The sequence below is a fragment of the Dendropsophus ebraccatus genome, chromosome 10 (assembly GCF_027789765.1).
Source record: "Dendropsophus ebraccatus isolate aDenEbr1 chromosome 10, aDenEbr1.pat, whole genome shotgun sequence".
Lineage (NCBI taxonomy): Eukaryota > Metazoa > Chordata > Amphibia > Anura > Hylidae > Dendropsophus > Dendropsophus ebraccatus.
In genome coordinates, this window is record NC_091463.1 from 14,743,065 (window position 1) to 14,770,428 (window position 27,364).

Here is a 27,364-nt window from a genome sequence, read left to right on the forward strand (position 1 = left end):
AGGGGGCAGATAGAGAAGCAGAAGGGAGCAGCTGGGGGGTAGAAAGAGAGCGGTCAGGGGACAGGAGGAGCATCTGGGGGGCAGGGTGAACACTTGGGCGGCAGGGGGAGCATCCGGGGTGCAGCCAGGGACCAGGGGAAACTCAAGGGCGGCAGGGTGAGAGGCAGGCTGGGCAGCCCCGCAGTGCCGAACTTCTCCCCTGCTTGTGACGTCATCGCGCTGGCGCCGAGCAGGAGAGGAGTTAGGGCACTGCGGGCCTGCGGCTGTGAGCTTCCGGCCTGTGTGACAGGCTGTCTGTGCCAGAAGCTCACGCCGGCACCCGAAGCTATCCCCCCCCCCCCCCCCCCCGGGCGCGGACGTCAGCGGCGGCACGGCGGCGGAGGGGGTTAAAAAACATTTTTTTAAGTACATTTTAAAAAATTAGTCCTGCGGGTGCCCCCCCCCCCCCCCCCCCCGCAGGGCGCCGCCCTAGGCACCGGACCACGGGTGCCTAGTGGCAAATACGGCCCTCCCTTACTGTTGTATTTGCTTTTATTTTATTGCGTGTGAACATAACCTTATGCTACTGCATATTGTTTTCAATCTAAATATAACCACACTATGTACACATGCGGGTACGTTAGGCATGGAAACATTTTACTGGAAAACCTGGTTCTTATGTATTCTAAAGTGCGTGGTTGGTAAAGTTGAGTTAAGTCGTTTTGTGCACTAAAGCTTTGTGATCATATAATGTTATCTTGGGTGTGACTACCACCACAATGCAAGCTAGAATCCAACACACAAAAGAGTCTACAGTAATGGCAATTTAGTTTTTATGTCCTCAGTTTGAAAGCACAAAAGCATAAAACAGCAATGGTTGTGAATATTGGTCTTTTTTTAGGATGCACATGACACAAAACAACTGTCATATACATTTTGAAGACTGTTTGCGCTGGTTTGTACAGTTCTAGTAGACGTGGGCCTTTGTCTGTATTGGATTTTAAATGTCCCTATAGACATTAAATGGTCATGGTCATTCCAAACAACCCCCACCCAGAAGCGTAGTTAGGGGTTCAGCCTAGGGGATGTGTTACCCATAGGGAACCTCAGCAGATGACAATGCTTTCTAAATTAAAAGAAAAAAACATACATAATAAATAGGCACGGAAAGCAGTGTAAAAGGCTTTCTACATTTCCCATATATGACCACATCAAAATTAAAGGGGTTTTCCAGGATTATAAAAACAATAGCACCACCCCTGTCCTTGTGATATTGAAGCTCAATTCAACTAAAGTTTTCATACCGTACACAACCTGTGCAGTGCTCTTTTTTTTCAAGAAGGTGGCTATGTTGTGGTTATCTTGGATAACCAGTTCAAGTGATTACAATGCAGTTACATTTAGTGACGTAAAGGTACAGATTGTAGTTGCTCACTTTTTTTTTCTTCTCTATCTGGCCAGCCATCATGAAGACTTCCTTTAATCCTGCCCTGTCCTGTAAAGTCTGTCATACAAACATTTTAGGCTCTTGGCTCGAGCATCATCCTCACCCCTATACAAAGTCCCCATGTGTATTGCTCATGGCTGTAGTGTCATATAGTAGATAAGCCCACCCCTAAACTTCCATATAGAAGATAGGCCCCCTCTGTGCCTCCATATAGTACTCAGATCGCTCTGTACCCCCATATAGTAGTTAGGTTCCTCTGTCTCCATATAGTAGTTTGAATCTTCTGTGCCCCCATATAAAAATGTCTCCCAATATAGTAATAAGGCTCCTTTGTTTTCTGCTGCCTCTACGTGCTAGTGATGTCACTAAGCTATAAAGACCCATGCTATCATGGGGATCAGATTCCTGAAAAAAAAGTTTTCTTTTCCAAATGTGATGGACAGGTGCTGGATAGCATTGGTTTGCAAATATGCCTCATTTACTATTAAACCCTTGAATTGATGTATCTATATGAATTATTTATTTATTTTCTCTTTGATGAATAGACTTCGGAAATGACATTACCGCTCATATACAATCTCTGTCTTGCACTTTGCACTCTCTTCGATAAAGGTTGTTCAAATGGTTGAAATGGTTTTGAGTAAATAAAGGAGTCATGTTTGTCTTCTGTCTGAAATGTTTTCACTTTTATAATATGGTGACATCGTTTTATAATAATCCTCTCCTTTTTCTTTTTTTTTCTGTAGTTTCTGGTGCCCTAATACAATGTACAAATACACCAAGAAGATCTTACTATGTATGTCAGTAGTGATGACTGTCACTGTTTTACTGGAGGTTTTAAGGAGTAAATCGGTAAAACTAAATTATTCTGTAAAACTAGGCGTTGAGTGCTCCTGTTGTGATGGCAAACTTAGCAACGATACAATAACCGCACTGGAAGACAACCGGACGTTCATCATATCCCCGTACTATGACAACAGAGATGGCAATAAGCCGATGGTACGGATCCTCAGTATTATCCACCATCAACAGGTAAAGGAGCTATACTGCTATTTCTGTTGCACTACAAACCAGAGCGTGAAGATTTCCAAGGCGCTCATGGACATGCATAGTGATCGCTTCGATTTTCCCTATGTCACAACAGACCTTCTATGTGAGGAGCCACCAGACTGCCATGCTGAGTATTTATCTGTTCATACATCTCCTACCAGACCAAGGACAAAATTTCCCCTATTCCAAATACAAAACCAAGATGTGAAGCCATTTTCTGCCAATTACACGGTCTGCATTTCCACCATGTTTGGTAATTACAGCAATGTCTTACAATTCATTCAGACCATGGAGATGTACCAGATCCTGGGGGCACAACGGGTCATGATTTACCTTAATAGTGTCAGCCCACAAATGGAGAAAGCTATGGAGTATTATATTGTAAGAGGAATCCTAGAGGTGGTAGATTGGCCAATCCAGCGTTATCTCAGGCCTGGCACAGCATGGCACCATTCAGTTGATCCCAAAGATATAGGTTATTATGGTCAGTTGCCAACACTCAATGACTGCATTTATAGAAATATGTACAGAACTAAGTTTGTGTTACTTAATGATATTGATGAGATCATTTTGCCATTCTCACACATGTCCTGGGACACCATGATGGAAAGTCTTCAACAACAGTATCCAAATGTTGGGATTTTCCTTTTTGAAAATCACATTTTTCCTCAGACTGTGCCCATCGATGGTAACTTCTCTGATATTTCATCATGGAAAGACGTCCCGGGATATAACATACTCCAGTATATCCAACGTGAACCAGATAGACAAGATTATTACAATGCCCGGAAGATGATTGTGGATCCTAGGAAGGTCGTCCAAACATCCGTCCACTCTGTTTTAAAAGCTCATGCGAAAGATGTGAAAGTCTCTCTGGAAACAGCCCTGGTTTACCACTGCCGAGGTCCTCTTCAAAAAGATTTACCCAAGACTAAATTAATAGAGGATAAGACTATATGGAAATTTAATGCTTCACTTATCAAGAATGTTAATAAAGTTCTGGGGGGAAAAATTTTCCTGTGATGAAATAATTGTAGGGGCAAAGCTTGAGGAGTTACTTAGCTTTGATAAACTACCCGTTTATCTCTATGCACACAAAACTGCGCACAATGAATGTTTTATTAATAAAGGGTGTTTTCTTCTTTGGTTTCCTATTCCCAAGATGAATAAAGGGATTGTCACAACTTGTTCTCAGAAGGTACATTCCTCGGTTGCTGCATTGTACAAATTACGTGTATTTATATGCATTTTGGTGACAATTGTTTACGCAAATGCAATTTAAAAAAAATCTGCTTTTCTAAAAAAAAAGAAATAAAACTGTAAATGACGTGTTGCGTTCCCATTGATGAATAAGTAACAGACAATAGAGTATTAGCAGGTCCAATGGACGGTCCTCTGGCCTTGAAAACACATGGAAAGCATCTAAGTTAAAAAAAAAAAAAAAGTTTAAAAAACACTTTGTATGATAATCTCAAAATGAAATACAGTGACAAAAAAGGGAAGAGAGTGATGTGTAATGAGTAGGTTGGTAGAAGATGGGCAGACCTGTCTGTAAGGGGATAAAGGTAATGTAATAAGTAATACCTGTTCAATCAGATGTTGACCATGGTCCAGGAAGGTTGGAATTGGGGCCAGAGGTCAACCAAGATACGTTTCTCAATTAAGCATATAAAATATTCACCAATGTCGAAATGTATTTTGTAGATATCTGAATTGCCCCCAGAAAACGTTAGGGCCAGTTCACACAGGGTAAAACTGGCAAAATTCCCGCCAGCCTCCGTGTCATTGTGGCAGTCTACGGGAGGCTCGCGCGCATCCTCTCTACTCAGAAGAATTGACATGTCAATTCTTCCACGTGGAAAGAGGAAGCGTGAGAGCCTCCCATAAACTGCCAGTATGACACAGAGGCTGGCGGCCCTTAAAGGAAGTACAATATACTTGTGACTAGATGCTTACTAAGGAAACAGCTGTAACAGTTCATACTACGTTTTTGCAATTCGTTTTCTTCATCCAGAAAAAAAAAAAAGATGCATCCGTTTTTTTAAGCGTTCACAATAATGTGGTCAACCTCGTTTTTTGGGTACATTAAAAAAAAAAAAGATGCATTTTTATGCTTTTTTTTTTTATAATGGAGGTCAGTGGAAAAAAACGGATCAAAACGGATGCACACAAATCCATCCGTTTTTCCATACACATGCACAAAAATCCCCAGCAAAGATCTGCATAAAATTGTGAGGATTCTGGTGCAAATTTTGGTGTGACATCTAAAAAGAAGACAGAAATCTGCAGCAGAAAGCCGAGATTATCTGGTGTGGATATCCTGCTGTGGATTTTTGTGCAGAAATGCTGCAGATTTTCCACAAGAGAAAAAAGTCCTATATTATATTCATTGCGTCCTACCTTTAGTTTGTAATTTTTACTATTCTATTTATGAATGGCAATAAAAGCTAAGTATTAACTGAAATTGTATACTTTATCCCCTTCTCCATTTCCTTATGGTTGACTTTCCTTATGGTTTACCTACTGCCTGGTAACAATATAGAGACTGCTCAAAATATTTCTTTGCACAAACCTCTTCTGTTGTTACAAAAACCCACCCTGCTCACTCCGTCTAGGACTCTTCCAGATCCCAGGCACTTTAAAGGTGAGTAACTGCACACTTTCTTCAATGCACCCCCCCCAATTTACATAGTTTATTACTAGTGATGAGCGAATACTGTTCAATCGAAAAGATATTCGAATATTCAATATTCGTGCGAATATTCGATACATATTCGATAAGCGTTCAAATCCCCCAGCTTCCGGTTTCACCCTCCAAATGGTCAAATAGATGTTTTTCACTAATCGAATACTTGTTCCCATAGACTTTAATGGGATCGAATATTCGATCGAATATTCGAATATTCGAGGGATGTTCGTACGAATACCGAATATTCGAATATCTCACTATTCGCTCATCACTATTTATTACAGTTTCAGGAGCACATTTTTACAGGTCCAACAAACACAATGATAATGTTGACTTTATTAGGGACTTTGCAACTATATGTACTATAAGGTAAATGAATTTCATTAATGGTCCGTTTACACGGAGCGATAATTCCCCCAATCGAACAATTAACGATTTTGAAGTAACAATGTAAACGATCAGCGTTTAGACAGAACAATATATTGTTTGAAAAAATCACTATTGCGAGCGTTTTAAGATCGCCTAAGTCTATCTCGCACATAGGGTGAATCGGTGAAAGACTGTTTAGACGAAGCAATTTGTGAATTTTCAGTAAACGACCCACGACGATTAGAGAACTTGTTAAAAAAATCAAAACGAGCGATTTTTCGTTCGTTGCTTGATCGTTTGCTGTGTTAACAAGAGCCGATTATTGCTCAAATGTGATCGTTGTCGTGAAAATTCGAACGATAATCGTTCCGTGTAAATGCACCATAATACTATGCAGGATCACAATTCATAGACGATAAATTATCTGCTAGTGGAAAAAGGAGACACTGGTATATATAGTGGAAGCCGTCACACGTGCCTCCATCACAGAGAGCAAAACTGCTCTTCTATTGTGATGTTTAACTTTTCAACTATCTTTAAGGCTGGATTCACACACTGCATATTTAATGTGGTATTTCAAAGGCGGAATCCCCTGGTTAACTCCACTCACTCAGTGCAGTGCACAGTGCAGAAAGCAGGTGGCGCTACAGGAGAATTGCAGGCATGCAGCACATATTGGCTTCTGAAATATCTCTCCACTGTAGAAATACTGTAGGTTTTCATACTGAGGGTGCCTTCACACCTACCGTATCGCAGTAGAAAATCCGCTGCGGATCCGCAGCAGATTTGTAAGTGCGGATTTAGTGCTGTGTTCATTCATTTAGTTAAATTTTCTACTGCGATATGGTAGGTGTGAAGGCACCCTGAAGAGAATTTCATGAATTGTTATGCACTAGTGATGAGCGAACATGTTCGAAAATGTTCGTATGTTCGAACATGACGCTAATTGTTCGTTTTCACCGATCACAAGCAATTTGTTCGATGGTCGGAATGGTTATAACATATTCAAACTAGGGATGAGCGAACTTTTGAAAAGTTCGGTTCAGTTCGATCCGGCGAACTTTCGTGAAGTTCGGATTGGACCGAACCGAATCGAAAATGAACCTTGCTCTAACGGCTGAATAATTGCAGCTACAATAGTGGGAGTGTGATAGGGTATAGTTTTGTTTAGTTGCAGTTGATATTACAATGAAAAAAGTGGGGGGGAAAAAGTGCAAAAATAATGAGAAAAAAAAATTAATTATAGAAATAATAATAAAATATAGTAAATAAAAGTGCCAAAATAGTGACAAAAAATATTTAAAAAAAAGTTTACAAGGAGGATGCGGCAGCATTTGATTGCACCCAGGCCAGTATTGTTGAGAAGAGACAAGTTGAGCAGCAGGAGAAGGCAGCAGTTGATTGCTAGCCTCTCAGGCCAGTATTGTTGAGACGAGACAAGTTGATCAGCAGGAGGAGGCAGCAGTTGATTGATTCCAGTCCAGTATTATTGAGGAGAGGCTACTTGAGGAGGAGGAGGCAGCAGTTGATCGATTCCAGGCCAGTATTATTGAGGAGAGGCTACTTGACGAGGAGGCAGCAGTTGATCGATTCCAGGCTAGTATTATGGAGGAGAGGTTACTTGAGGAGGAGGAGGCAGCAGTTGATCGATTCCAGGCCAGTATTATTGAGGAGAGGCTACTTGAGGAGGAGGCAGCAGTTGATTGATTCAAGGCCAGTATAATTAAAAACAGACTACTTGAAGAGCAGGAGGAGGCAGCAGTTGATCGATTCCAGGCCAGTATTATCGAGGAGAGGCTACTTGAGGAGGAGGAGGAAGAAGTTGATCGATTTCAGGCCAGTATTATTGAGGATACGCTACTTGAGGAGAAGGCAGCAATTGATTGATTCCAGGCCAGTATAATTAAAAACAGACTACTTGAGCAGCAGTAGGAGGAGGCAGCAGTTGATTGATTCCAGGCTAGTATTATTGAGGAGAGGCTACTTGAGGAGGAGGCAGCAGTTGATTGATTCCAGGCCAGTATAATTAAAACAGACTACTTGAAGAGCAGGAGGAGGCAGCAGTTGATTGATTTAAGGCCAGTATAATTAAAAACAGACTACTAGAAGAGCAGGAGGAGGCAGCAGTTGATCGATTCCAGGCCAGTATTATTGAGGAGAGGCTACTTGAGGAGGAGGCAGCAGTTGATTGATTCCAGGCCAGTATAATTAAAACAGACTACTTGAAGAGCAGGAGGAGGCAGCAGTTGATTGATTCAAGGCCAGTATAATTAAAAACAGACTACTTGAAGAGCAGGAGGAGGCAGCAGTTGATCGATTCCAGGCCAGTATTATTGAGGAGAGGCTACTTGAGGAGGAGGCAGCAGTTGATTGATTCCAGGCCAGTATAATTAAAAACAGACTACTTGAAGAGCAGGAGGAGGCAGCAGTTGATCGATTCCAGGCCAGTATTATAGAGGAGAGACTATTTAAGGAGTAGGAGGCAGCAGTTGATCGATTCCAGGCCAGTATAATTTAAAAAAGACTACTTGAAGAGCAGGAGGGGGCAGCAGTTGATTGATTCCAGGCTAGTATTATTAATTCAGGCACGATTCATCTTCACAAAAGTCAGCATCTCAACACTGTGGCAAGAGAGCCTCGTTCTTTGCGGTGTTACGATGTTACCCGCTGCACTGATTACCCTCTCTGACGCCACACTACTAGCTGGGCAGGACAGCAGAGCCAAGGAAAACTCTGCCAGTTGAGGCCAAATCTCCAGTTTCTCTGCCAGCAGAGAAGTTGATTGATTCTAGGCCAGTATTATTAAAAACGGACTACTTGAGGAGCAGGAGGAGGCAGCAGTTGATCGATTCCAGGCCAGTATTATTGAGGAGATTCGACTTGAGGAGGAGGAGGAGGAGGCAGCAGTTGATTGATTCCAGGCCAGTATTATTAAAAACAGACTATTTCAGGAGCAGGAAGCAGCAGTTGATCAATTCCAGGCCAGTATTATTGAGGAGAGGCTACTTGAGGAGGAGGAGGAGGCAGCAGTTTATCGATTCCAGGGCAGTATTATTGAGGAGATTCGACTTGAGGAGGAGGAGGCAGCAGTTGATTAATTCCAGGCCAGTATTATCGAGGAGAGGCTACTTGAAGAGGAGGCAGCAGTTGATCGATTCCAGGCCAGTATTATTGAGGAGAGGCTACTTGAGGAGGAGGAGGAGGAGGCAGCAGTTTATCGATTCCAGGACAGTATTATTGAGGAGATTCGACTTGAGGAGGAGGAGGAGGAGGCAGCAGTTGATTGATTCCAGGCCAGTATTATTGAGGAGAGGCTACTTGAGGAGGAGGCAGCAGTTGATCGATTCCAGGCCAGTATTATTAAAAACAGTTTTTTTTAAACTTTTTTGGTTGCGGGCAGCTAGACGGGGTTGACGGCAACCAGCAGAGCACAAACGGACAGCTTTTGTGGGGCGCTGACTTAGCGTCACCTAGAACAGCTTATCACAAACAAACTTTTTTTTTTTTTTTTTAAGTTTTTTTAAACTTTTTTGCTTGCGGCTATACGCAGTTAACGGCACCCAGCAGAGCAGCAACGTCTAGCGTCTCCTCTCTGTCACAGAACAGTAGCTGGTTCAATGCGACGTGTCCTGAGTGACTCTTCTCACTTTTCTCTCCCTATTTCTTTTTTTCTATCTCCCTATCTCTTCCTAGATATCACAATTTTTGAGTTAGATGCCTATCTATCCCTCTCTCTACCTAGCTCTTGATTTCTCAGCCTCTTTCACTATGTATGGGCTTATCAAGCTTTCCCTGGATCTTGCGATTTATTTATTTTTATCTTCCTCTCTCCTGTTTCTCTCACAAACAATATATACTCCTTCTCTATCTCTCCCTGTACTTATCCAGTTGTTCGGATATGTAATCTGTGTGCTCTCCCTCTCTGCCTAACGTACACCTCCTCTCTCTCTGCAGTCTAGACACACAATGAGAAAGAGCATGGACGCTCAGGCACTTCCTGTTCCTGTAGTGACGTCACACACCTTGATATTCACATAATAACAGGATAAAAGAGATTATAGGAGTAATAATTCCTTATATCCTCTTCCATTCTGTGAAAACAATACAGTTTTGCGACGCCGTTGAGATTTTAACGAACTTCGTAACAAACTTTTTGAAAGTTTGAAGTTTTTGCAAAGTTCGTAACGAATCTGGTTCGTAACGGTTCGCTCATCCCTAATTCGAACTTGTGTAACTGTGTAATTTATGATTTGCACCTGATAACCTGTACGCATGTGCGTAGACTTAAACCTAAGCTTTTAAGCTTGAATGATCACAATCATTTTTTTTTAATGTTCGTGTTTGGGATCCGAACCGAACATCGAGATGTTTGCTTATCACTATTATGCCCCTCATAATCTTCAATGTATGTGCAGGATAACCTGTTTTTACAAGTAGTTTTCATAAAAACAACAGCAACGTGATCTGAGGTTGGGTGACAGAAAGAGATGATTCTTTCAGTAGGTGTGGTTGGTAAATCCATGGTAAGTGAATGTCTGCGATAAACATACATCCAAAGGTAAAAAGGAAAAGGAAATAGTATAACGGTAGACTAGATAGGCGAGGGGGGGGGGTGTTATTTTTTTCTTTCTATACTCTGTAAAGTACAGTAGGAAAAGGAGAACACAACAAGAGGGGGAAAGACAGACACAAAGAGAGTGTAGAAATAAAGGAAGTATAGGGAAGAGAGGGTGAAAATGGGGGGGGGATAAAGAAGACCCTACTTGCATTAATTGAACCTAAGATTCGTATCAGACATCTTTCCAGCAACTTAAAAGCCTTTTAGATGGCCTGATATGGGGTTGTCTATGGGGCATTAATCAGTGAGATCAGTGTTTATTTGCAGTGCTTTAGAAGGCACCATTATTTGTGCTGCCGGGCCTCACAAACAATTGCTGTATTGTTCGGTCGGCCATTTAAATATATACAGACTGTATAAATGGACACAATATTACACTTTCCCACGACACATAAAGCGTGGATGACCCTCCCAGCACCACAGCGCCATCATGTCAGGGACTGAGTAGCTTATGACAGAGAGAAATGCAGGGCATCTTTACTATCTGGACTGTAGAAGAAGAAAAACAATATACTTTTCTGAAACACACTGTAGAGTACATGGATAGCATGACTCTCCATAGCCCAGGGACATCTCTAGCACTCCAAGTCAGAAGGAAATGTTGACAGGAAGACCACCGGTCGGACCTCCTTGTGCAGTAACTGCTTGATGAAGCCTTTTTTTTTCGTACCTATTTACCACTATTTAAAGTGAGGTATGCCATACAACATAGCAATACCAGTAACACGTTATCTGATTTAGGGGTATTCCAGAGGAAAAAAAAAATATTTTTTAAATGAATTGGTACTATTAAGTTACACAGATGTGTAAATCATTTCTACTTAAATAAAAAAACAACAAGACTTCCAGTACTTATCAGTTGCTGCATGTCCCAGAGAAAGTCATGTAGTGTTTTCCAGCATGACACAGTGCTCCCTGCTGCCACCTCTGTTCAAGTCATGAACTGTCTAGTACTGAGGAGGTTTGCTCCCGTTTCAAGAACAGTTGCATCAGGGAGCAGTGTGTCAGACTGGAAAACAGTACACAACTTTCTCTGGGGCACACAGCAGCTGATAAGTACTGGAAGGCTTGTTTCATACAGCATGTTTTTATTTTTATTTTTAAAAATATATTTAATGATGTCACCTGTGTGCGCAGTGTGGAGATTCCCCCATTCATTTCTATGGGGTTCTCTTCCCCCTTCCCTCCTGTAGATCTTCACTCTAACCTTCCCGGCACCCAATGTATCTGCCTTCCAAATTTAGGGTCAAACGGTTCAGGTGTTTGGGAGTCTATAGAAGACACACAGACAGACAGAAGGAAGGACGGACAGAGGTTGATTTTTATTACATCCATTATCAATGATGAATAGACTTGGAATATGATGTTGCTGCTCCTTTACAATCTCTATCTTGGACTTTGCTCTCTGCTCTCTGTACTGTAGGTTGTTAAAACGTTACATAATGGTGTGGAGTGAATAAAGGAGTCATATTTAGCTTCGGACTGTAGTTCTGTTATTTTTCCATTTAGTAAAAAGGTTTTATATTATTGCCATTGTTTTATAATATTTTATATTAATTCTGCCCTCATTTTCTGTTTCCTCTTCTGCAGTTTCTGAGGCCCAGATACAATGTACAAATACAAAAAAAAAATCGTATTGTGTATGTCAGTAGTGATGGCGGTCACTGTTTTACTGGAGGTGGTTCTTAGAAATAAATCGGCACACATAAGTTATTCTATAAAACTAGGTGTTGAGTGCTCCTGTTGTGATGGCAAACTTAGTACTGATACAATTACAGCACTGGAAGACAACCGGACGTTCATCATATCCCCGTACTATGACAACAGAGATGGCAATAAGCCGATGGTACGAATCCTCAGTATTATCCACCATCAAGAGGTAAAGGAACTATACTGCTATTTCTGTTGCTCTACAAACCAGAGCGTGAAGATTTCCAAGGCGTTCATAGACATGCATAGTGATCGCTTTGGCTTTCCCTATGTCACAACTGACCTTCTATGTGAAGAGCCACCAGACTGCCATGCTGAGTATTTATCTGTCCATACATCCCCCTCCAGGCAAATGACACAACTACCCATAGTCCCAATACAAAACCGAGATGTGAAGCCATTTTCTGCCAATTTCACGGTCTGCATTTCCACCATGTTTGGTAATTACAGCAATGTCTTACAATTCATTCAGACCATGGAGATGTACCAGATCCTGGGGGCACAACGGGTCATGATTTACCTTAACAGTGTTAGTCCGCAAATGGAGAAAGCTATGGAGTATTATATTGTAAGAGGAATTCTAGAGGTGGTAGATTGGCAAATCCAGCGTTATCTCAGGCCTGGCAAATCGTGGCGTCATTCAGTCGATCCCAAAGATATAGGTTACTATGGTCAGTTGGCAACACTCAATGACTGCATTTATAGGAATATGTACAGGACCAGATATGTGCTACTCAATGATATCGATGAGATCATTTTGCCATTCACACACATGTCCTGGGACACCATGATGAAAAGTCTTCAACATCAGAATCCAAATGTTGGGATTTTCCTTTTTGAAAATCACATTTTTCCTCAGACTGTACCCATCGATGGTAACTTCTCTGATATTTCATTATGGAAAGACGTCCCGGGATATAACATACTCCAGTATGTCCATCGCGAACCAGATAGACCAGAATATTACAATGCTCGGAAGATGATTGTGGATCCCAGGAGGGTCGTCCAAACATCCGTCCACTCTGTTTTAAAAGCTCATGCGAAATATGTGAAAGTCTCTCTGGAAACAGCCCTGGTTTACCACTGCCGAGGTCCTATCCAAAAGAAGTTACTCAAGACTAAATTAATAGAGGATAAGACCATATGGAAATATAATGGTTCACTTATCAAGAACGTTAATAAAATTCTGGGGGAGATATCTTTCCAGTAATGTAATAATTGCAGGGGCAAAGTGATATACTTTCTTTGATATACTTTATATACACATGTTTGGGCACATAAAACTGTGTATATTAAATGTTTTATTGATAACTGGTGTTTTATTTATTTAGTTTCCTATTTACAAGATAGCTAAAGGAGTTGTCACAGCCTCTTCCTAAAAGGTGTGTTCGTAGGTTGCTGCATTGCACAAATTATGTGTATTAATATGCATTTCCATGACAAACACAATACATATTGTTTTTATTTGTAATTTTTATGAAATTTTCCAATAAATATAAAAGGAAATGCCAAGATGTGTTGCCATCAGAATACACAACAAATGACAAGGGTATAAGCTGTCCCATTGGATGGTTCTCTAACCATGGAAACACATGTAAAACAAGCAACTGAAAAGCATCTAATAACAATGGGGAGCATTTAGGGTATATTCACACGAACGGTCTCGCAGCGAGATTCTCGCTGCGAGCCCGGCAGGTCCTGGCAGTTCCCACAAACTATATACTCGCTGCGGTCTGAACGACCGCAGCGAGTATGTAATTCTGCCGCCCTTAACCCCTTCTGCTCCCGCCCGGCTCCCCCGCTGTAAGCATACATTACCTGTCCTCGCTGCACGGGTCCGGCGTCCTGCTCTCCCGTCCGGCCAATCAGTGTGTTGCCCAGCCGCAGCCACTGATTGGCCGGACGGGAGAGCAGGACGCTGGACCCCGTGCAGCGAGGACAGGTAATGTATACAGAGTGGGAGCCGGGAGGGAGCAGAAGGGGTTAAGGGTGGCAGAATTACATTCTGTTTGTGGGAACTGCCAGGACCTGCCGGTCTCGCAGCGAGAATCTTGCTGCGAGACCGTTCGTGTGAATATACCCTTAAAGAGACTCTGTCAGAAGGTTTATGCTGTCCTATCTAAGGGTAGCATTAAGTTGTGACAGAATCTGAACAGAATTATGTATCGCTTATATTTTTCTGAGCAGATGATTCAGAGATATTGCCCATGTAATTCAGGAGGAAACTGTGCCTCTAAGACCAGCTTAAATACCGTCCAGTTAAAAAAAAAACTTAGGTACCATCTTTTGAAGACCAGCTTAAGACCCTTTAACAGCGACTTGGGTACCGTACCTTTAAGAGCGGCTTGGGTACTGTCCCTTTAAGGGCTGCTTGGGTACTGTCTCTTTTAGAGCCGCTTGGGTACCGTCCATTTAAGAGCGTCTTGGGCACCGTCCCTTCAATAGCGGCTTGGGTACCGTTCCTTTAAGAGCGGCTTATGTAATGCCTCTTTAAGATCGACTTGGGTACCGTCCCTTTAAGAGCAACTTGGGTACCGCCCCTTTAAGAGCTACTTGGGTACCGCCCCTTTAAGAGCAACTTATGTAATGCCCCTTTAAGAGCGACTTGGGTACCGTCCCTTTAGGAGCGATTTGGGTACCGTCCCTTTAAGAGCGACTTGGGTACCGTCCCTTTAAGAGCGACTTGGGTTCCGTCACTTTAAGAGTGACTGGGGTTCCGTCTCTTTAAGAGCGACTTGGGTACTGTCCCTTTAAGAGCGACTTGGGTACCGTCTGTTCAAGAGCGGCTTGGGTACCGCCCCTTTAAGAGTAGTTTGGGTACCGTCCCTTTAAGAACGGCTTAGGTACCGTATCTTTAAGAGCGACTTGGGTACCGTCACCTCAACTCTGCTACTTTACTGACTGACCTCTGCTACTTATAATGGTAAAGATTATTGCTCGGTTACCATGACAATCTTACTCATGTCAGTGAGACCAAATCGTTAAGGACCTTCCATCTTCTACATCTTCTATTGGCCAATAGTGGACATGTGACTGTGTGACTGTTGTGATACATTGACTGACAAGACCTTCGAATTTCTATTGGCTGTTATATTTTAGCTATTTGCATATGTGCTGTGATTGGTTGTTAGCGTTTACAGTGTGGCCATTATTTGCTTTGGGAAATTCGGGGTCTTTAAAGTGACACTGTCACCCCCAGTAATCATTTTTCAATCTTTACAGGTGTGTGTAAGCCGCCTATATCTCTCTGCATACCTGTAATTATTTTTCTGTTTCATGAGGTGGCTTTGCCTGAAATTGTAATTTGGCCGAGTATCTTCTAGCGCCACTGGGTGGGGCTTGGTCCCTGAAGCGCCACATAGCCCCGCCCCCTTGGGCACGTCATATGTCCCGGCCGCCGCTCCGTTTTGAGGCCTCCTTGACGTGCGCGTCCACATCTCCCGCTGTCTTCCGCGTGCGGGAGCATCATGCGCAGGCGCAGAAGGTGACCGCCGGGTCACCCACAGCCGGGCTGTTTAACTACCTCTAAATCTTTTCTTTTAATCACCCTCTCCTAATGCCCCCAGGGTCTATACATCCTCTACCCACTAATTCCATTCCCGTCTTGACCCTGATCCATTCCCGTCTTAACTATTGTAACTCCCTACTAATCGGTCTTCCTTTCTCTAAGCTCTCCCCTCTCTAATCTATCCTTAACGCCGCAGCCAGGCTCATCTTCCTCTTGTGCCTGGTGTCGACCCAAGTTGTAGTCTGTAAGCTCCAATGAGCAGGTCTCGTGTACACTTTGTATTTTTATTTTATTTTTATTTATTCTAATTATTTAACTGTGTATTATGTAACCTCTGTACTGTATGTAGATAGAAAAAGCACTGCAGAATCTTTTGGCGCTATAAAAATATTATTATTACCTCTCTCCCTCCCAATTTCTTTGATCTGTCCATTCACGGTTCTTCTTTGTGAGCCTATCATTCTAATCAAATAATGATTATTATAGCACTATATTGTAATCCGTATTCTTCTTCTTCCGCTTCCGCTTCTTCCAGCCATTTTTCTTCGATTAATACAGCCCGAACCGCTTTGCGCACAGACTCTGTTCAAAGTGCGTTTCTAAGCCCTCGGCAGTGACAGGTGTGCTATCTATTTTTCGTTTCAATCAGATTTGTTGTTTTTTAAGAAATTTACGTTTAAAGTAACACTGTCACCCCCAATAATCATTTTTCAATCTTTACAGGTGTGTGTAACCCGCCTATATCTCTCTGCATACCTGTAATTATTCTGTTTCATGAGGTGGCTTTGCCTGAAATTGTAATTTGGCCGAGTATCTTCTAGCGCCACTGGGCGGGGCTTGGTCCCTGAAGCGCCACATAGCCCTGCCCATTACAGCGCCGTTGACTCCGCCCCCGCTCCGTTTTGAGGCCTCCTTGACGTGCGCGTCCACATCTCCCGCCGTCTTCCGCGTGCAGGAGCGTCATGTGGCGCGCAGGCGCAGAAGGTGACCGCCGGGTCACCCACAGCCGGGCTGTGCGTGCGGTCGCACAGCCCGCCGATTACACCGGCCGCACCGTCCCTTGTTGTTTGGGACTCTCCGGAGGCCTCGCTGCGGCTGTGAAACCCTCCTCACAGCCAGCAGCGAGGCGCAGACATAGTGCGCAGGCGCACTGCGGCAGGCCTTTTCGGCACATGAGCAGTGCGTGGCGGACGCCGCAGTGCGCCTGCGCACTATGTCTGTGCTTCGCTGCTGGCTGTGAGGAGGGTTTCACAGCCGCAGCGAGGCCTCCGGAGAGTCCCAAACAACAAGGGACGGTGCGGCCGGTGTATTTTGTACATTTGGGTAAGATTCATGGATCATGAATAAAAATCTTCATTTATTTAGAACAAAATGATCCCATTCTATAGGAATCTTTGCTGTCAGGTGTTCCATGGATTTAGAGCAAATTTACCACTAGGAACATCGCTTTGTGTTTTTTACATGAATAGATGCTGGTGCCACGGTCCATTGTTAAACTGCCACCTGGTTCTATTCCCGAGCACCTGGCCCAACATGAAGCACTAGGGGCCGGCCCACCGCCCCCCAGTGTGACGATCTCCCCTCCCCACTGTGAAATGGAGGGTAGATCGTCACACTGGGTCCCCTCTGAACCTGACCATCTTTGGATCCCAAACAGATCCCGGATTTGTTGATTTGAGATTAAATGGTTCCACTCAAAGGTGATGGAAGGACACATTTTTCTGTTAAGCACCTGGAAATGGTTCAGACAGAGACAGGAGGTGTAATGAAGGGGCTTTCTATGTCTCGATGGTAAACAAGGAAACTGTGGAAGCTGCTCATGCTTATTGGTGGATCAAACGATTCCCTCTACTGGTGATTTTTTTTTAACCTTTATAGCTTGTTCACCATATCTCTGTATACCCTCACTACTCCCATCACCTCCTCACAGCTCGGTCAGAGTGGCCTAGATGGTGGGTAATATGTTGAAATGACTATCCTGCTTTTCTGACTCCAATAATGCTCCTCACCTTCAAGTCTATTACCTGGGCAAAATGTTAAAGGGGTTATCCACCTAAGAGTTAAAAAATGAAATGCTAGCTTGTCTGAAGCTAGCATGGTGTAGCTACTGTATGTGCTGCATAAAGGGCATCTGGCTGTAGTGTAGGTTTAGATCTCTGCTTGCTGACAGTGAATTAAAACATTCTAGGTCCATCCAGATCCATAATACTTACAATATACAGAGCTGTGACACAAAGACAGGTATATATACCTGCATTCACTGACAGCAAGCAGAGATATAACTATTACTTTTCATATTACAGAAACCTAGGCTCAGGGACACATGTAAGTCTATGGAAGCATCACAGGTGCATAGAGATGATGCAGATAATGTCTCCTAGGGTCGGGTACCAAGTCAATAGACAGCTAAACCGACTCCCAGAGAGGAGATCACATGTCCTGTGTCTACAAAGGGAGGGGGGAAGAGGGAGCTGGGCGTGGCCTGAGTGGTCATAGAGAAGATGAATTTAGACGTCCAGAGCAGGAAAGAATGAGAAAAAAAAACACAGGGAAAGGGTGCAAGATAGGTTCTACATGTATATTAGACATAGGGTGGTAAAGGGAAGGGGCATCGTTTAAAATATTGTTTTTGCTATCCGGATAACCCCTTTCACTTTAAGGCCCTGTTCACACTACGGAATTGGCGCAGAGATTCTGAGCATGGACTCGGCGCTAAATCCTGCCTTCAATCTCTTTGAATGGGAGGGCTTGCGCGCCTCCACTGTCCATGTCTCCCCAGTTAAAGAATTGACATGTCAATTCTTTGAGCGGAGAGGCGTGGAGAGTGAAGGCAGAAATTGTAGTGTGCGGGGTACGCTGCCCCAAAGTAGCATCTGACAGCCTTTTACTAGGGCGGTGAGGTAAACCTTTTTATGCACTTCTAAAGTAACACCCAGTGTTTAAACAGACTGAAATCTAACATTTCTATCTAGGTGCACTGTTTTTTATTTTATTTTAGTCAGTTACTCTATAAAAATCCTTGTGGTAAAGGAGCAAAACATAAACACTCTCTTTGGAGAATGAGTCTCTTGCATTATAAGTCTAATGGGTTAAGAGTTCCCTGGCTGGAACAGGCAAGCACAGGAACGTGTGTACAGATACAATAGTGGGAATTCTTCTTAGCAGATAGAGATGTTTGGTGGTTACTGGAGTGATTGTAATTTCTTGGCTCCAAGGTCAAGTATGGCAGCAACGTGTAAGGTCAAGTATGGCAGCAACGTGTAAGGTCAAGTATGGCAGCAACGTGTAAGGTCAAGTATGGCAGCAACGTGTAAGGTCAAGTATGGCAGCAACGTGTAAGGTCAAGTATGGCAGCAACGTGTAAGGTCAAGTATGGCAGCAACGTGTAAGGTCAAGTATGGCAGCAACGTGTAAGGTCAAGTATGGCAGCAACGTGTAAGGTCAAGTATGGCAGCAACGTGTAAGGTCAAGTATGGCAGCAACGCGTAAGGTCAAGTATGGCAGCAACGCGTAAGGTCAAGTATGGCAGCAACGTGTAAGGTCAAGTATGACAGCAACGTGTAAGGTCAAGTATGGCAGCAACGTGTAAGGTCAAGTATGGCAGCAACGTGTAAGGTCAAGTATGGCAGCAACGTGTAAGGTCAAGTATGGCAGCAACGTGTAAGGTCAAGTATGGCAGCAACGTGTAAGGTCAAGTATGGCAGCAACGTGTACAACACAGCCGAGATGATGTCTGTTATTGCCAGTCGTGAATGAAAGAAGGATCATCTTTTTCACTGCCCCAATTTTTGATAGACAATGGAAGTGACAGCAACAGCCCATTTGCCATGGGGACGAGGGACTGCCGTGTATTCAATGGTGTCTCCAGGATAGGGATCGTGTTTCTGGTCAGAGGTGTAATCACTCTTTACTGCCCTATGGTTCACGAAGATTAGTTTTATGGTGATTTTATCAAAACACAAGATAAAGAGTCAAAAAAAATGTATTAGATATGTTTTAAAAATAAATGAGAAGAGAAATTGGAATGCAAAAGAATGGGTTAAAAATAACCACCTATGCTAATAGAGTATATGGAGGACACTAGACTCTTGATGTACTTGTTTGTTCTATCACCTATATGGATGGCGGGTGTACAGGCAAGTTACTTTTTAAGTCATTTATACTGACACTCCGGTCAGTTATTAATTCAGTGTTGCACAGTGTGGGAACTCTGACATATAACAGGAGCGTTTAACCCCTTAAGGACCCATGCCATACCGGTACGTCATGGAATCCTGTCACTTAAGGACCCATGACATACCGGTACACCAGTGGGTCTGGCGGTGCTGTAAAGTGAGCTCAGGAGCTGAGCTCACTTCATAGCAAGTTGGGACCGACTGCTATATGCAGCTAGGTCCTCACTGTTAATGACCTCACTGTTAAGAGTCACGATAGGGCCATTGTAATCACACCTTTTTGCAAAAAAAAAAGTTTTGCTGTTAATAAAAATAGTAAAACACAAAAAAGCTATATAAAATGCATAACGCTGTGTTCAGACTGACCTACAGAATAAATATATCATGTCAGTTTTACTGTAAAGTGCATTAAGTAAACACGGGAGAGCTATAGCTCTTAGAATAGGTGATAATTGCAATGAATGTTCCAGCCACTGTGAGGTATGCAACCATGAACAATGTGACCGTCATTGTGCAGTGATTGATGGCGCACTCAAAAATCACTATCCCCGAGATAGTCTGTCAGACACTGCTGCTTATGAATATGACGCTGCGGGCCGGTAGGGTATGCGGAGCTTGAGTAGTAGAGATTTATTGTCTTAACTGACCTGTAGAGATGAGCGAATACGATTCGATCGAGTAAATATTCAATCGAATATTGCAGTATTCAAAAGATTCGAATTCAATTGAATAGTTTGGTGAATACGCTGGAAACATTCGAAAGCCCTCCCATCGCAGTTGGTGCTTTTTTTAATCCAATGACCATGCAGGGAGGCCGTGAGGGACCCTGGGAGTACGCACGCAGCGCCAAAACGGCGTCTACCCTCATTGGATGGCTGAATCACATGACCTCGAATCTTAAATATTTGTCTCCCGCTTCTCGACCGCAGATGCGCTTTCTACCTAGCCAGGGAAAGATCTTGGAGCAGGGAGAGATAGGTTTTAGCAGTGCTTTGGTTAGGCAGGATTACTACAGAACCCAGAAGTCCTTTTCAAGGCTAATATCCAGCGAAAAAGTCATCTCTGAATCTAAAGCTTCTCAGTGCTAAAACATATATGATAGCAGCAGCAGGTGTATTCATTCCAGTACCCTGTGTGTACAAGTGACTCAAAGTGTCCCTGGTTTGGCTCACTAAGGGCACGTTATACATACTGTTCCAGTAGCCCACTAAGGGCACGTTATACATACTGTTCCAGTAGCCCACTAAGGGCACGTTGTACATACTGTTCCAGTAGCCCAGTAAGGGCACGTTATATATACTGTTCCAGTAGCCCACTAAGGGCACGTGATACATACTGTTCCAGTAGCCCACTAAGGGCTCATGATACATACTGTTCCAGTAGCCCACTAAGGGCAAGTCATACATACTGTTCCAGTAGCCCACTAAGGGCACGTCATACATACTGTTCCAGTAGCCCACTAAGGGCACATCATACATACTGTTCCAGTAGCCCACTAAGGGCACGTTATACATACTGTTCCAGTAGCCCACTAAGGGCACGTTATACATACTGTTCCAGAAGCCCACTAAGGGCACATGATACATACTGTTCCAGTAGCCCACTAAGGGCATGTTATACATACTGTTCCAGTAGCCCACTAAGGGCATGTTATACATACTGTTCCAGTAGCCCACTAAGGGCTCATGATACATACTGTTCCAGTAGCCCACTAAGGGCAAGTCATACATACTGTTCCAGTAGCCCACTAAGGGCACATCATACATACTGTTCCAGTAGCCCACTAAGGGCACATCATACATACTGTTCCAGTAGCCCACTAAGGGCACGTTATACATACTGTTCCAGTAGCCCACTAAGGGCACGTTATACATACTGTTCCAGAAGCCCACTAAGGGCATGTTATACATACTGTTCCAGTAGCCCACTAAGGGCACATGATACATACTGTTCCAGTAGCCCACTAAGGGCATGTTATACATACTGTTCCAGTAGCCCACTAAGGGCACGATACATACTGTTCCAGTAGCCCACTAAGGGCATGTTATACATACTGTTCCAGTAGCCCACTAAGGGCACATGATACATACTGTTCCAGTAGCCCACTAAGGGCACGTTGTACATACTGTTCCAGTAGCCCAGTAAGGGCACGTTGTACATACTGTTCCAGTAGCCCAGTAAGGGCACGTTATATATACTGTTCCAGTAGCCCACTAAGGGCACGTTATATATACTGTTCCAGTAGCCCACTAAGGGCTCATGATACATACTGTTCCAGTAGCCCACTAAGGGCAAGTCATACATACTGTTCCAGTAGCCCACTAAGGGCACATCATACATACTGTTCCAGTAGCCCACTAAGGGCACATCATACATACTGTTCCAGTAGCCCACTAAGGGCACGTTATACATACTGTTCCAGTAGCCCACTAAGGGCACGTTATACATACTGTTCCAGAAGCCCACTAAGGGCTCATGATACATACTGTTCCAGTAGCCCAGTAAGGGCAAGTCATACATACTGTTCCAGTAGCCCACTAAGGGCACATCATACATACTGTTCCAGTAGCCCACTAAGGGCACATCATACATACTGTTCCAGTAGCCCACTAAGGGCACGTTATACATACTGTTCCAGTAGCCCACTAAGGGCATGTTATACATACTGTTCCAGTAGCCCACTAAGGGCACATCATACATACTGTTCCAGTAGCCCACTAAGGGCACATCATACATAAGGTTCCAGTAGCCCACTAAGGGCATGTTATACATACTGTTCCAGTAGCCCACTAAGGGCACGTTATACATACTGTTCCAGAAGCCCACTAAGGGCATGTTATACATACTGTTCCAGTAGCCCACTAAGGGCACATGATACATACTGTTCCAGTAGCCCAGTAAAAGGCACGTGATACATACTATTCCAGTAGCCCACTAAGGGCACGTTATACATATTGTTCCAGTAGCCCACTAAGGGCACGTTATACATACTGTTCCAGTAGCCCACTAAGGGCACGTGATACATACTGTTCCAGAAGCCCACTAAGGGCACGTGATACATACTGTTCCAGAAGCCCACTGAGGGCACGTTATACATACTGTTCCAGAAGCCCATCAAGGGCACGTGATACATACTGTTCCAGAAGCCCACTGAGGGCAAGTGATACCACACAGCGAAAAAAATCATCTTTGAATCCAAAGCACTTCTCAGTGCTACTACATAGATCTTAGCAGCAGCAGCACATTGGAATCATGTATGTAACGCTGTGCAAGATATACGAATGAAATGTGTGAACATTGCCATAAGTGTTCGTAAAGCGTTCACAAATATTTTTCCTTCGCAACTGCAGAGAGAGGCATTATACTGCGATTTTGGGGTGTTGGGTGCACCCAGGCATGCTCCCCCTAATGTCACAGTGTCATTCCGGAGATGTTGGCATCGTAGGGAGGCTTCATGGGGGACTTGGTGACCTCCAAGTGGTCGAATTTGGATTTTCAAATGCTGAGAATTTTTTTCCCATAGACTATAATGAGATTGAATATTCGTTCAAATAGTCGAATCTCGGTGGCTATTCGATTTGAATTCTCGAAAGTCGAATATTTCACTACTCGCTCATCTCTACTGACCTGTTTAGTCTATAGCGCTGCAGTGTATAGATAGGAGTAATAATTTAGTGTGGTGTGCATTCGGCTCTGAATGAATCTGTATGTATTAGTGGGGTTAAGTGGTTGTAAAATTACTGCACCCGAAATTCCCTGTCAGACTCGGCCGCCAGTCTCATTGATGCTGCGGGCTTGTGTTGTGTAGACTGAGAGAAGCTGCGGCCAATTACATCCATGCTGCAGACTCACATGCTTAGGCTAGGTTCACACTAGTGTTTTTCTTTTTTGCTAACGGATCCATCCATATTTATTGAAAGGATGAGCATAAACTGATGAGCAGACTGATGCAAATTGATTGCAAAATTGTAAAAAAAAATTTTTAATGGTCCGTTTGTATTTTGGCTGACTTTTGTCCATCAGTTTGCATCAGTCAGCATCCGTTTTCATATCAGTTTATTTTTCTTCTTTGGCTTCTTCTGCGCATGCTGAGTGACAAAACTGATGAAAACTGTTAACTTGCAAACGGATGTGAACAGAAATACCTTCCGTTTAGATTCATCCTCATTAAGGCTATGTTCACACTACGTATATGTCCGGCCGGACATATACGTGTAAAACTCCGGCCGGGATTTACGCAAGTTGCGGCCGGCTACGTACGGTCCGCGAACTTACGCCCGTAATGTACGTACGCTTCCCGAGCGGCGTATGTAGCGATCTGACAGCGGTATTTTACTAGGATATCTTCGGCTAGCCCCGGACACCCCACAGAACCTTTTGGATCGGCAAATCAAAGTGTAAAAAAGAAGAAATCACCACTCCGTACGGGACCGCATGTTACCCTACGGGCGTAAGTTACAGCATTTCTGTCCCAAAACAATGGTCTGGTTCATTTTTTACGGCGCCGCATACAAACCAGGCGTAAGTTCTTAAGTAGTGTGAACTGTGCAGCCGTAGATCGTATACTTTCCATTGTACGCAAACTACGTAAATCTCCGGCCGCTTATTCACGGAGCACGCTACGGCCGGAAACCATGCAAATACAATTTTTTTCTCCATTTAAAAAAAAGGGAACTTGAACAGATTGCATGCAAACGGAGCGCAATTAGGTTAAACAGAGCACACTCATTTATCAATTGTAATAGATGAGGATTTAAACTGATCCACCAGTTTCTGTTTTGCTACTTCAAAACAGAAAAGGTTGACGGAATGGTGCTGGATGGTCAAACGCTGATGTGAACTTGGCCTTAGATTTACTGTTGTTAGCATGTAACAAGTGTTAGAAAAGTATCCACTGCTGTAGACAAATCAATAATGGGTATGGGCAGATAGAGGATCGCTATGCCCGACGTCACCTGTCAGATGTAGCAGTCTGTATATTCAATGCTGCAGCATACCTAGCAATGGTTAGCTGTACCGATTTGGATCCGTTGTTGGCGACAACGGCGGTGATTTATACAAAATATACGTTGTATTGGAATGAATGGAACCCCATCCGGCAGCATAAAAAACTGACATGTCAGTTTTCTGCGGCCACTATCCATTGAATAGTGGCCGCACAAGACATGCCATTTCGCACAATGGAGTGTGCGGCTCCAGCCGCACGCTCCATTGTGTGCAGCAGTGAATAGGGATGTGGGGGCCTGCATCCGAATTCACCAGAAGTGAAGATCATCCGGCCGTTACTGCAGTACCGGCCCAGATGATCTTCAGTAACAACGGCCGTTCTGTGCCCGGCCGTGTCACAAAACAGCCAGTGTTATACGTAGTGTGAACCTGGCCTTAGTCAGAGTAACCACTACTATAAGCAAATCAGTAGTGGGTTCCGGCAGAGGAAAATTCCCTATGCTAGACGTCACCTGTCAAAAGCTACAGCCCGTATACTTGATGCTACTGGCTGTCAGCGCCCCTATGAATTAGTGCTGCTATGCTGCAGTTCAGGAATCTACTGGAGATCGTGGCTATACAGGTTGCTAGTATAGTGGCTAGCTCCGGTTTTGGAGGAGGGGGATCGCTACCCTGTCAAGGGAGTTAGTTAAGTGTATCACCCTCTCTGCCTAATAGCCGCCGCAGCAAGCTGACACTATCTCGGGATGTCAAGTTCAAGACTTGCTCCTCATGTATTGAGATGGAGGTACTGGGTTTCTGCAGAGCACCCAGGACTAGGTGGTAGGATTTTAAAAGGTTTTACATGACGTGTTTCGCCGGACTAACCGGCTTTCTCAAAGTGCACATACAGACTGCTTCATCTGGCAGGTGATGTCGGGCATAGCGATCCTCTATCTGCCCATACCCATTATTGATTTGTCTACAGCAGTGGATACTTTTCTAACACTGGTTACATGCTATTGCAAAAACAGTTTATCTAACCTATACCAGCAGGGACAGACGGACGGTCACAAGTTAGCTGGAACAACGTGAAGCCACTTCTGTGGTGGTTTGCTGAGATATAGATCTGCCCGGTGGTAATCTGTCGAGACGCCAGTGCCGGTTGGGCACACAGGTATGCTGGCACACCTGCTTTTATTTTTGTGGGTTGGTTATACCTTGTTCCCCTGTGGACAGTCACCTGCCGGGCTGTTTGAGGGTCACTTGGGTACTTATCACGGTGGTCCGGAGTGGAGTAGTGACCCACCTAAACTATTGGCACTGGCACTGACAGAAAGGGGAGATGACCCAAGGAAGATGTAGTTACTGTGTAGGTCCTAAGGGACGAACCAGAGTCTCTTTAGCATAAATATAATCTTGTTTACTGTAAAGATACTTGACATAGGCAGCAGGTACAGATTTTCCTAGATACAATACTTTACACTTGATAAGTTACTTAATACTTCAGAGTCCAGATCTGTACTGAGAGGAGCCGTGCTGGCTGAGTTGCATGCTGAGAGGTAGAAAGTTCAGAAGAGTAGAGAGGAGGATGTCGAGAGAGTCCCAACCCAAGTAGAACTGTTCTCTGTCGGAACTTCAGAGGTAGAATAAGAAGAATACTTGAAAGTAGAAAGAGAATACTTATTGCCCTATTGCCCACCAATGTTGGGCGACCCGTCCTAGAGGGTGACACAAGCCCCAGACCCTGTTACCTGGGATGAGCGATATGCTGAGGGTTCCCTGCTAACACCCGCGCTGCGAGATAGAGTTCCTAGGCTTCTAGCAACTTTGCTCTATTCGGATTAGTTCCTTTACTTCTGTGTGGATACTGTCCTGCACTGTGTTCCTCTTGTCCTCGGCGTGGGTTGAGATGATCCCTGACTTGTCCTCTCTAGTAGCGACAACACTTCATAGTGTTTAGTAGTGTTGCTTGAGCAGAAACTGTGTCTAGTCTACCATATACATGTGCTCTGCTCAATGCCTAGACCACATCTCACCACGGCAGGAAGCATTCTCAAAAGTCGGCTTACTAGCATTAAAGGAGAACTCCGGCCAAAATGTATTTTTTTTTAACATGTTATTACATAAGGAAAGCTAGACACATTCCTAATGTACACTTGCGCTGGGCACTCTGCTGAGAGTAGTGGTAGATGGTAGTACCAGGTAGGAACTCGGTTAGCCACTTGCCTGATGGTATGTCACGGTATGGGCATGAGGGATAGCAGCTGTAGACCGGGAACCTGACCAAGCGGAGCCTGAGCAATTCTTCGATGTCCTTAGTCAGGGCACCAATAATTACACCAATGCCAAGGTTCAGAAACAACGGTAGTTGTGTATTTATTATAACGGTGGTAACTAGTAGCAACAGTCTCTCCGGATGCAACCGGGTATAAGGCAGACTTGAATAAGGCAGAGTAATGGGTGATGCTGCAATAGGCTGTGATGATAGCGTACTGAGTGATGGGAGTAGTAGTGATACTGAGAATAAGATGCTGGGCGGAATGGAACTGAGATGAATACTTGCTGTTGATGACTTAGAGGATTATGAGAGGAATGACTGAAGAACGGCACCCAGATCTTGTGGTTAGGATGAGAATCTTGAGAACTTGAGAATAGAACACAGCCAGGAACACTTCTGGTAAGTGCAGCAGCAGGTACTGCAAGGTTGCGGCCTTGTGACACAGGAGCAGCAGCAACACACACCCTGTCCCCCTGAAGGTGGAAGACAGGACCGAGGTAGGACAGGAAGTCACATGGTATTCCCAGCCAAAACTTGATGGCCATTGGGGTTACCATGGAAGCAGGGGCAGTCACGTGACACCAAGCCATTGCATCATCACACCATTAGGCA

At 43.9% G+C, this 27,364-nt stretch overlaps 2 protein-coding genes across 14 annotated transcripts in view; both read left to right on the forward strand.

Moving 5' to 3' along the window:
* LOC138766342 (uncharacterized) overlaps positions 1-3,805 on the forward strand; it is a 113,371-nt gene extending 109,566 nt beyond the window's left edge. For all 13 annotated transcript variants that reach the window (XM_069943885.1, XM_069943887.1, XM_069943888.1 and 10 more), the window contains one exon: positions 2,173-3,805. In XM_069943885.1, coding sequence (XP_069799986.1) covers positions 2,173-3,499 — 1,327 coding nt within the window. In that variant the 3' untranslated portion in view covers positions 3,500-3,805. The remainder of the gene's footprint in view (positions 1-2,172) is intronic.
* Positions 3,806-5,045: 1,240 nt separating this feature from the next.
* LOC138766374 (beta-1,4-galactosyltransferase galt-1-like) lies at positions 5,046-13,072 on the forward strand. The gene is made up of 2 exons (XM_069943950.1): positions 5,046-5,120; positions 11,743-13,072. Exon 2 carries the CDS (start codon positions 11,762-11,764, stop codon positions 13,070-13,072), a length of 1,311 nt encoding a protein of 436 aa, XP_069800051.1. The 5' UTR covers positions 5,046-5,120; positions 11,743-11,761.
* The last annotated feature ends 14,292 nt before the right edge of the window (positions 13,073-27,364 follow it).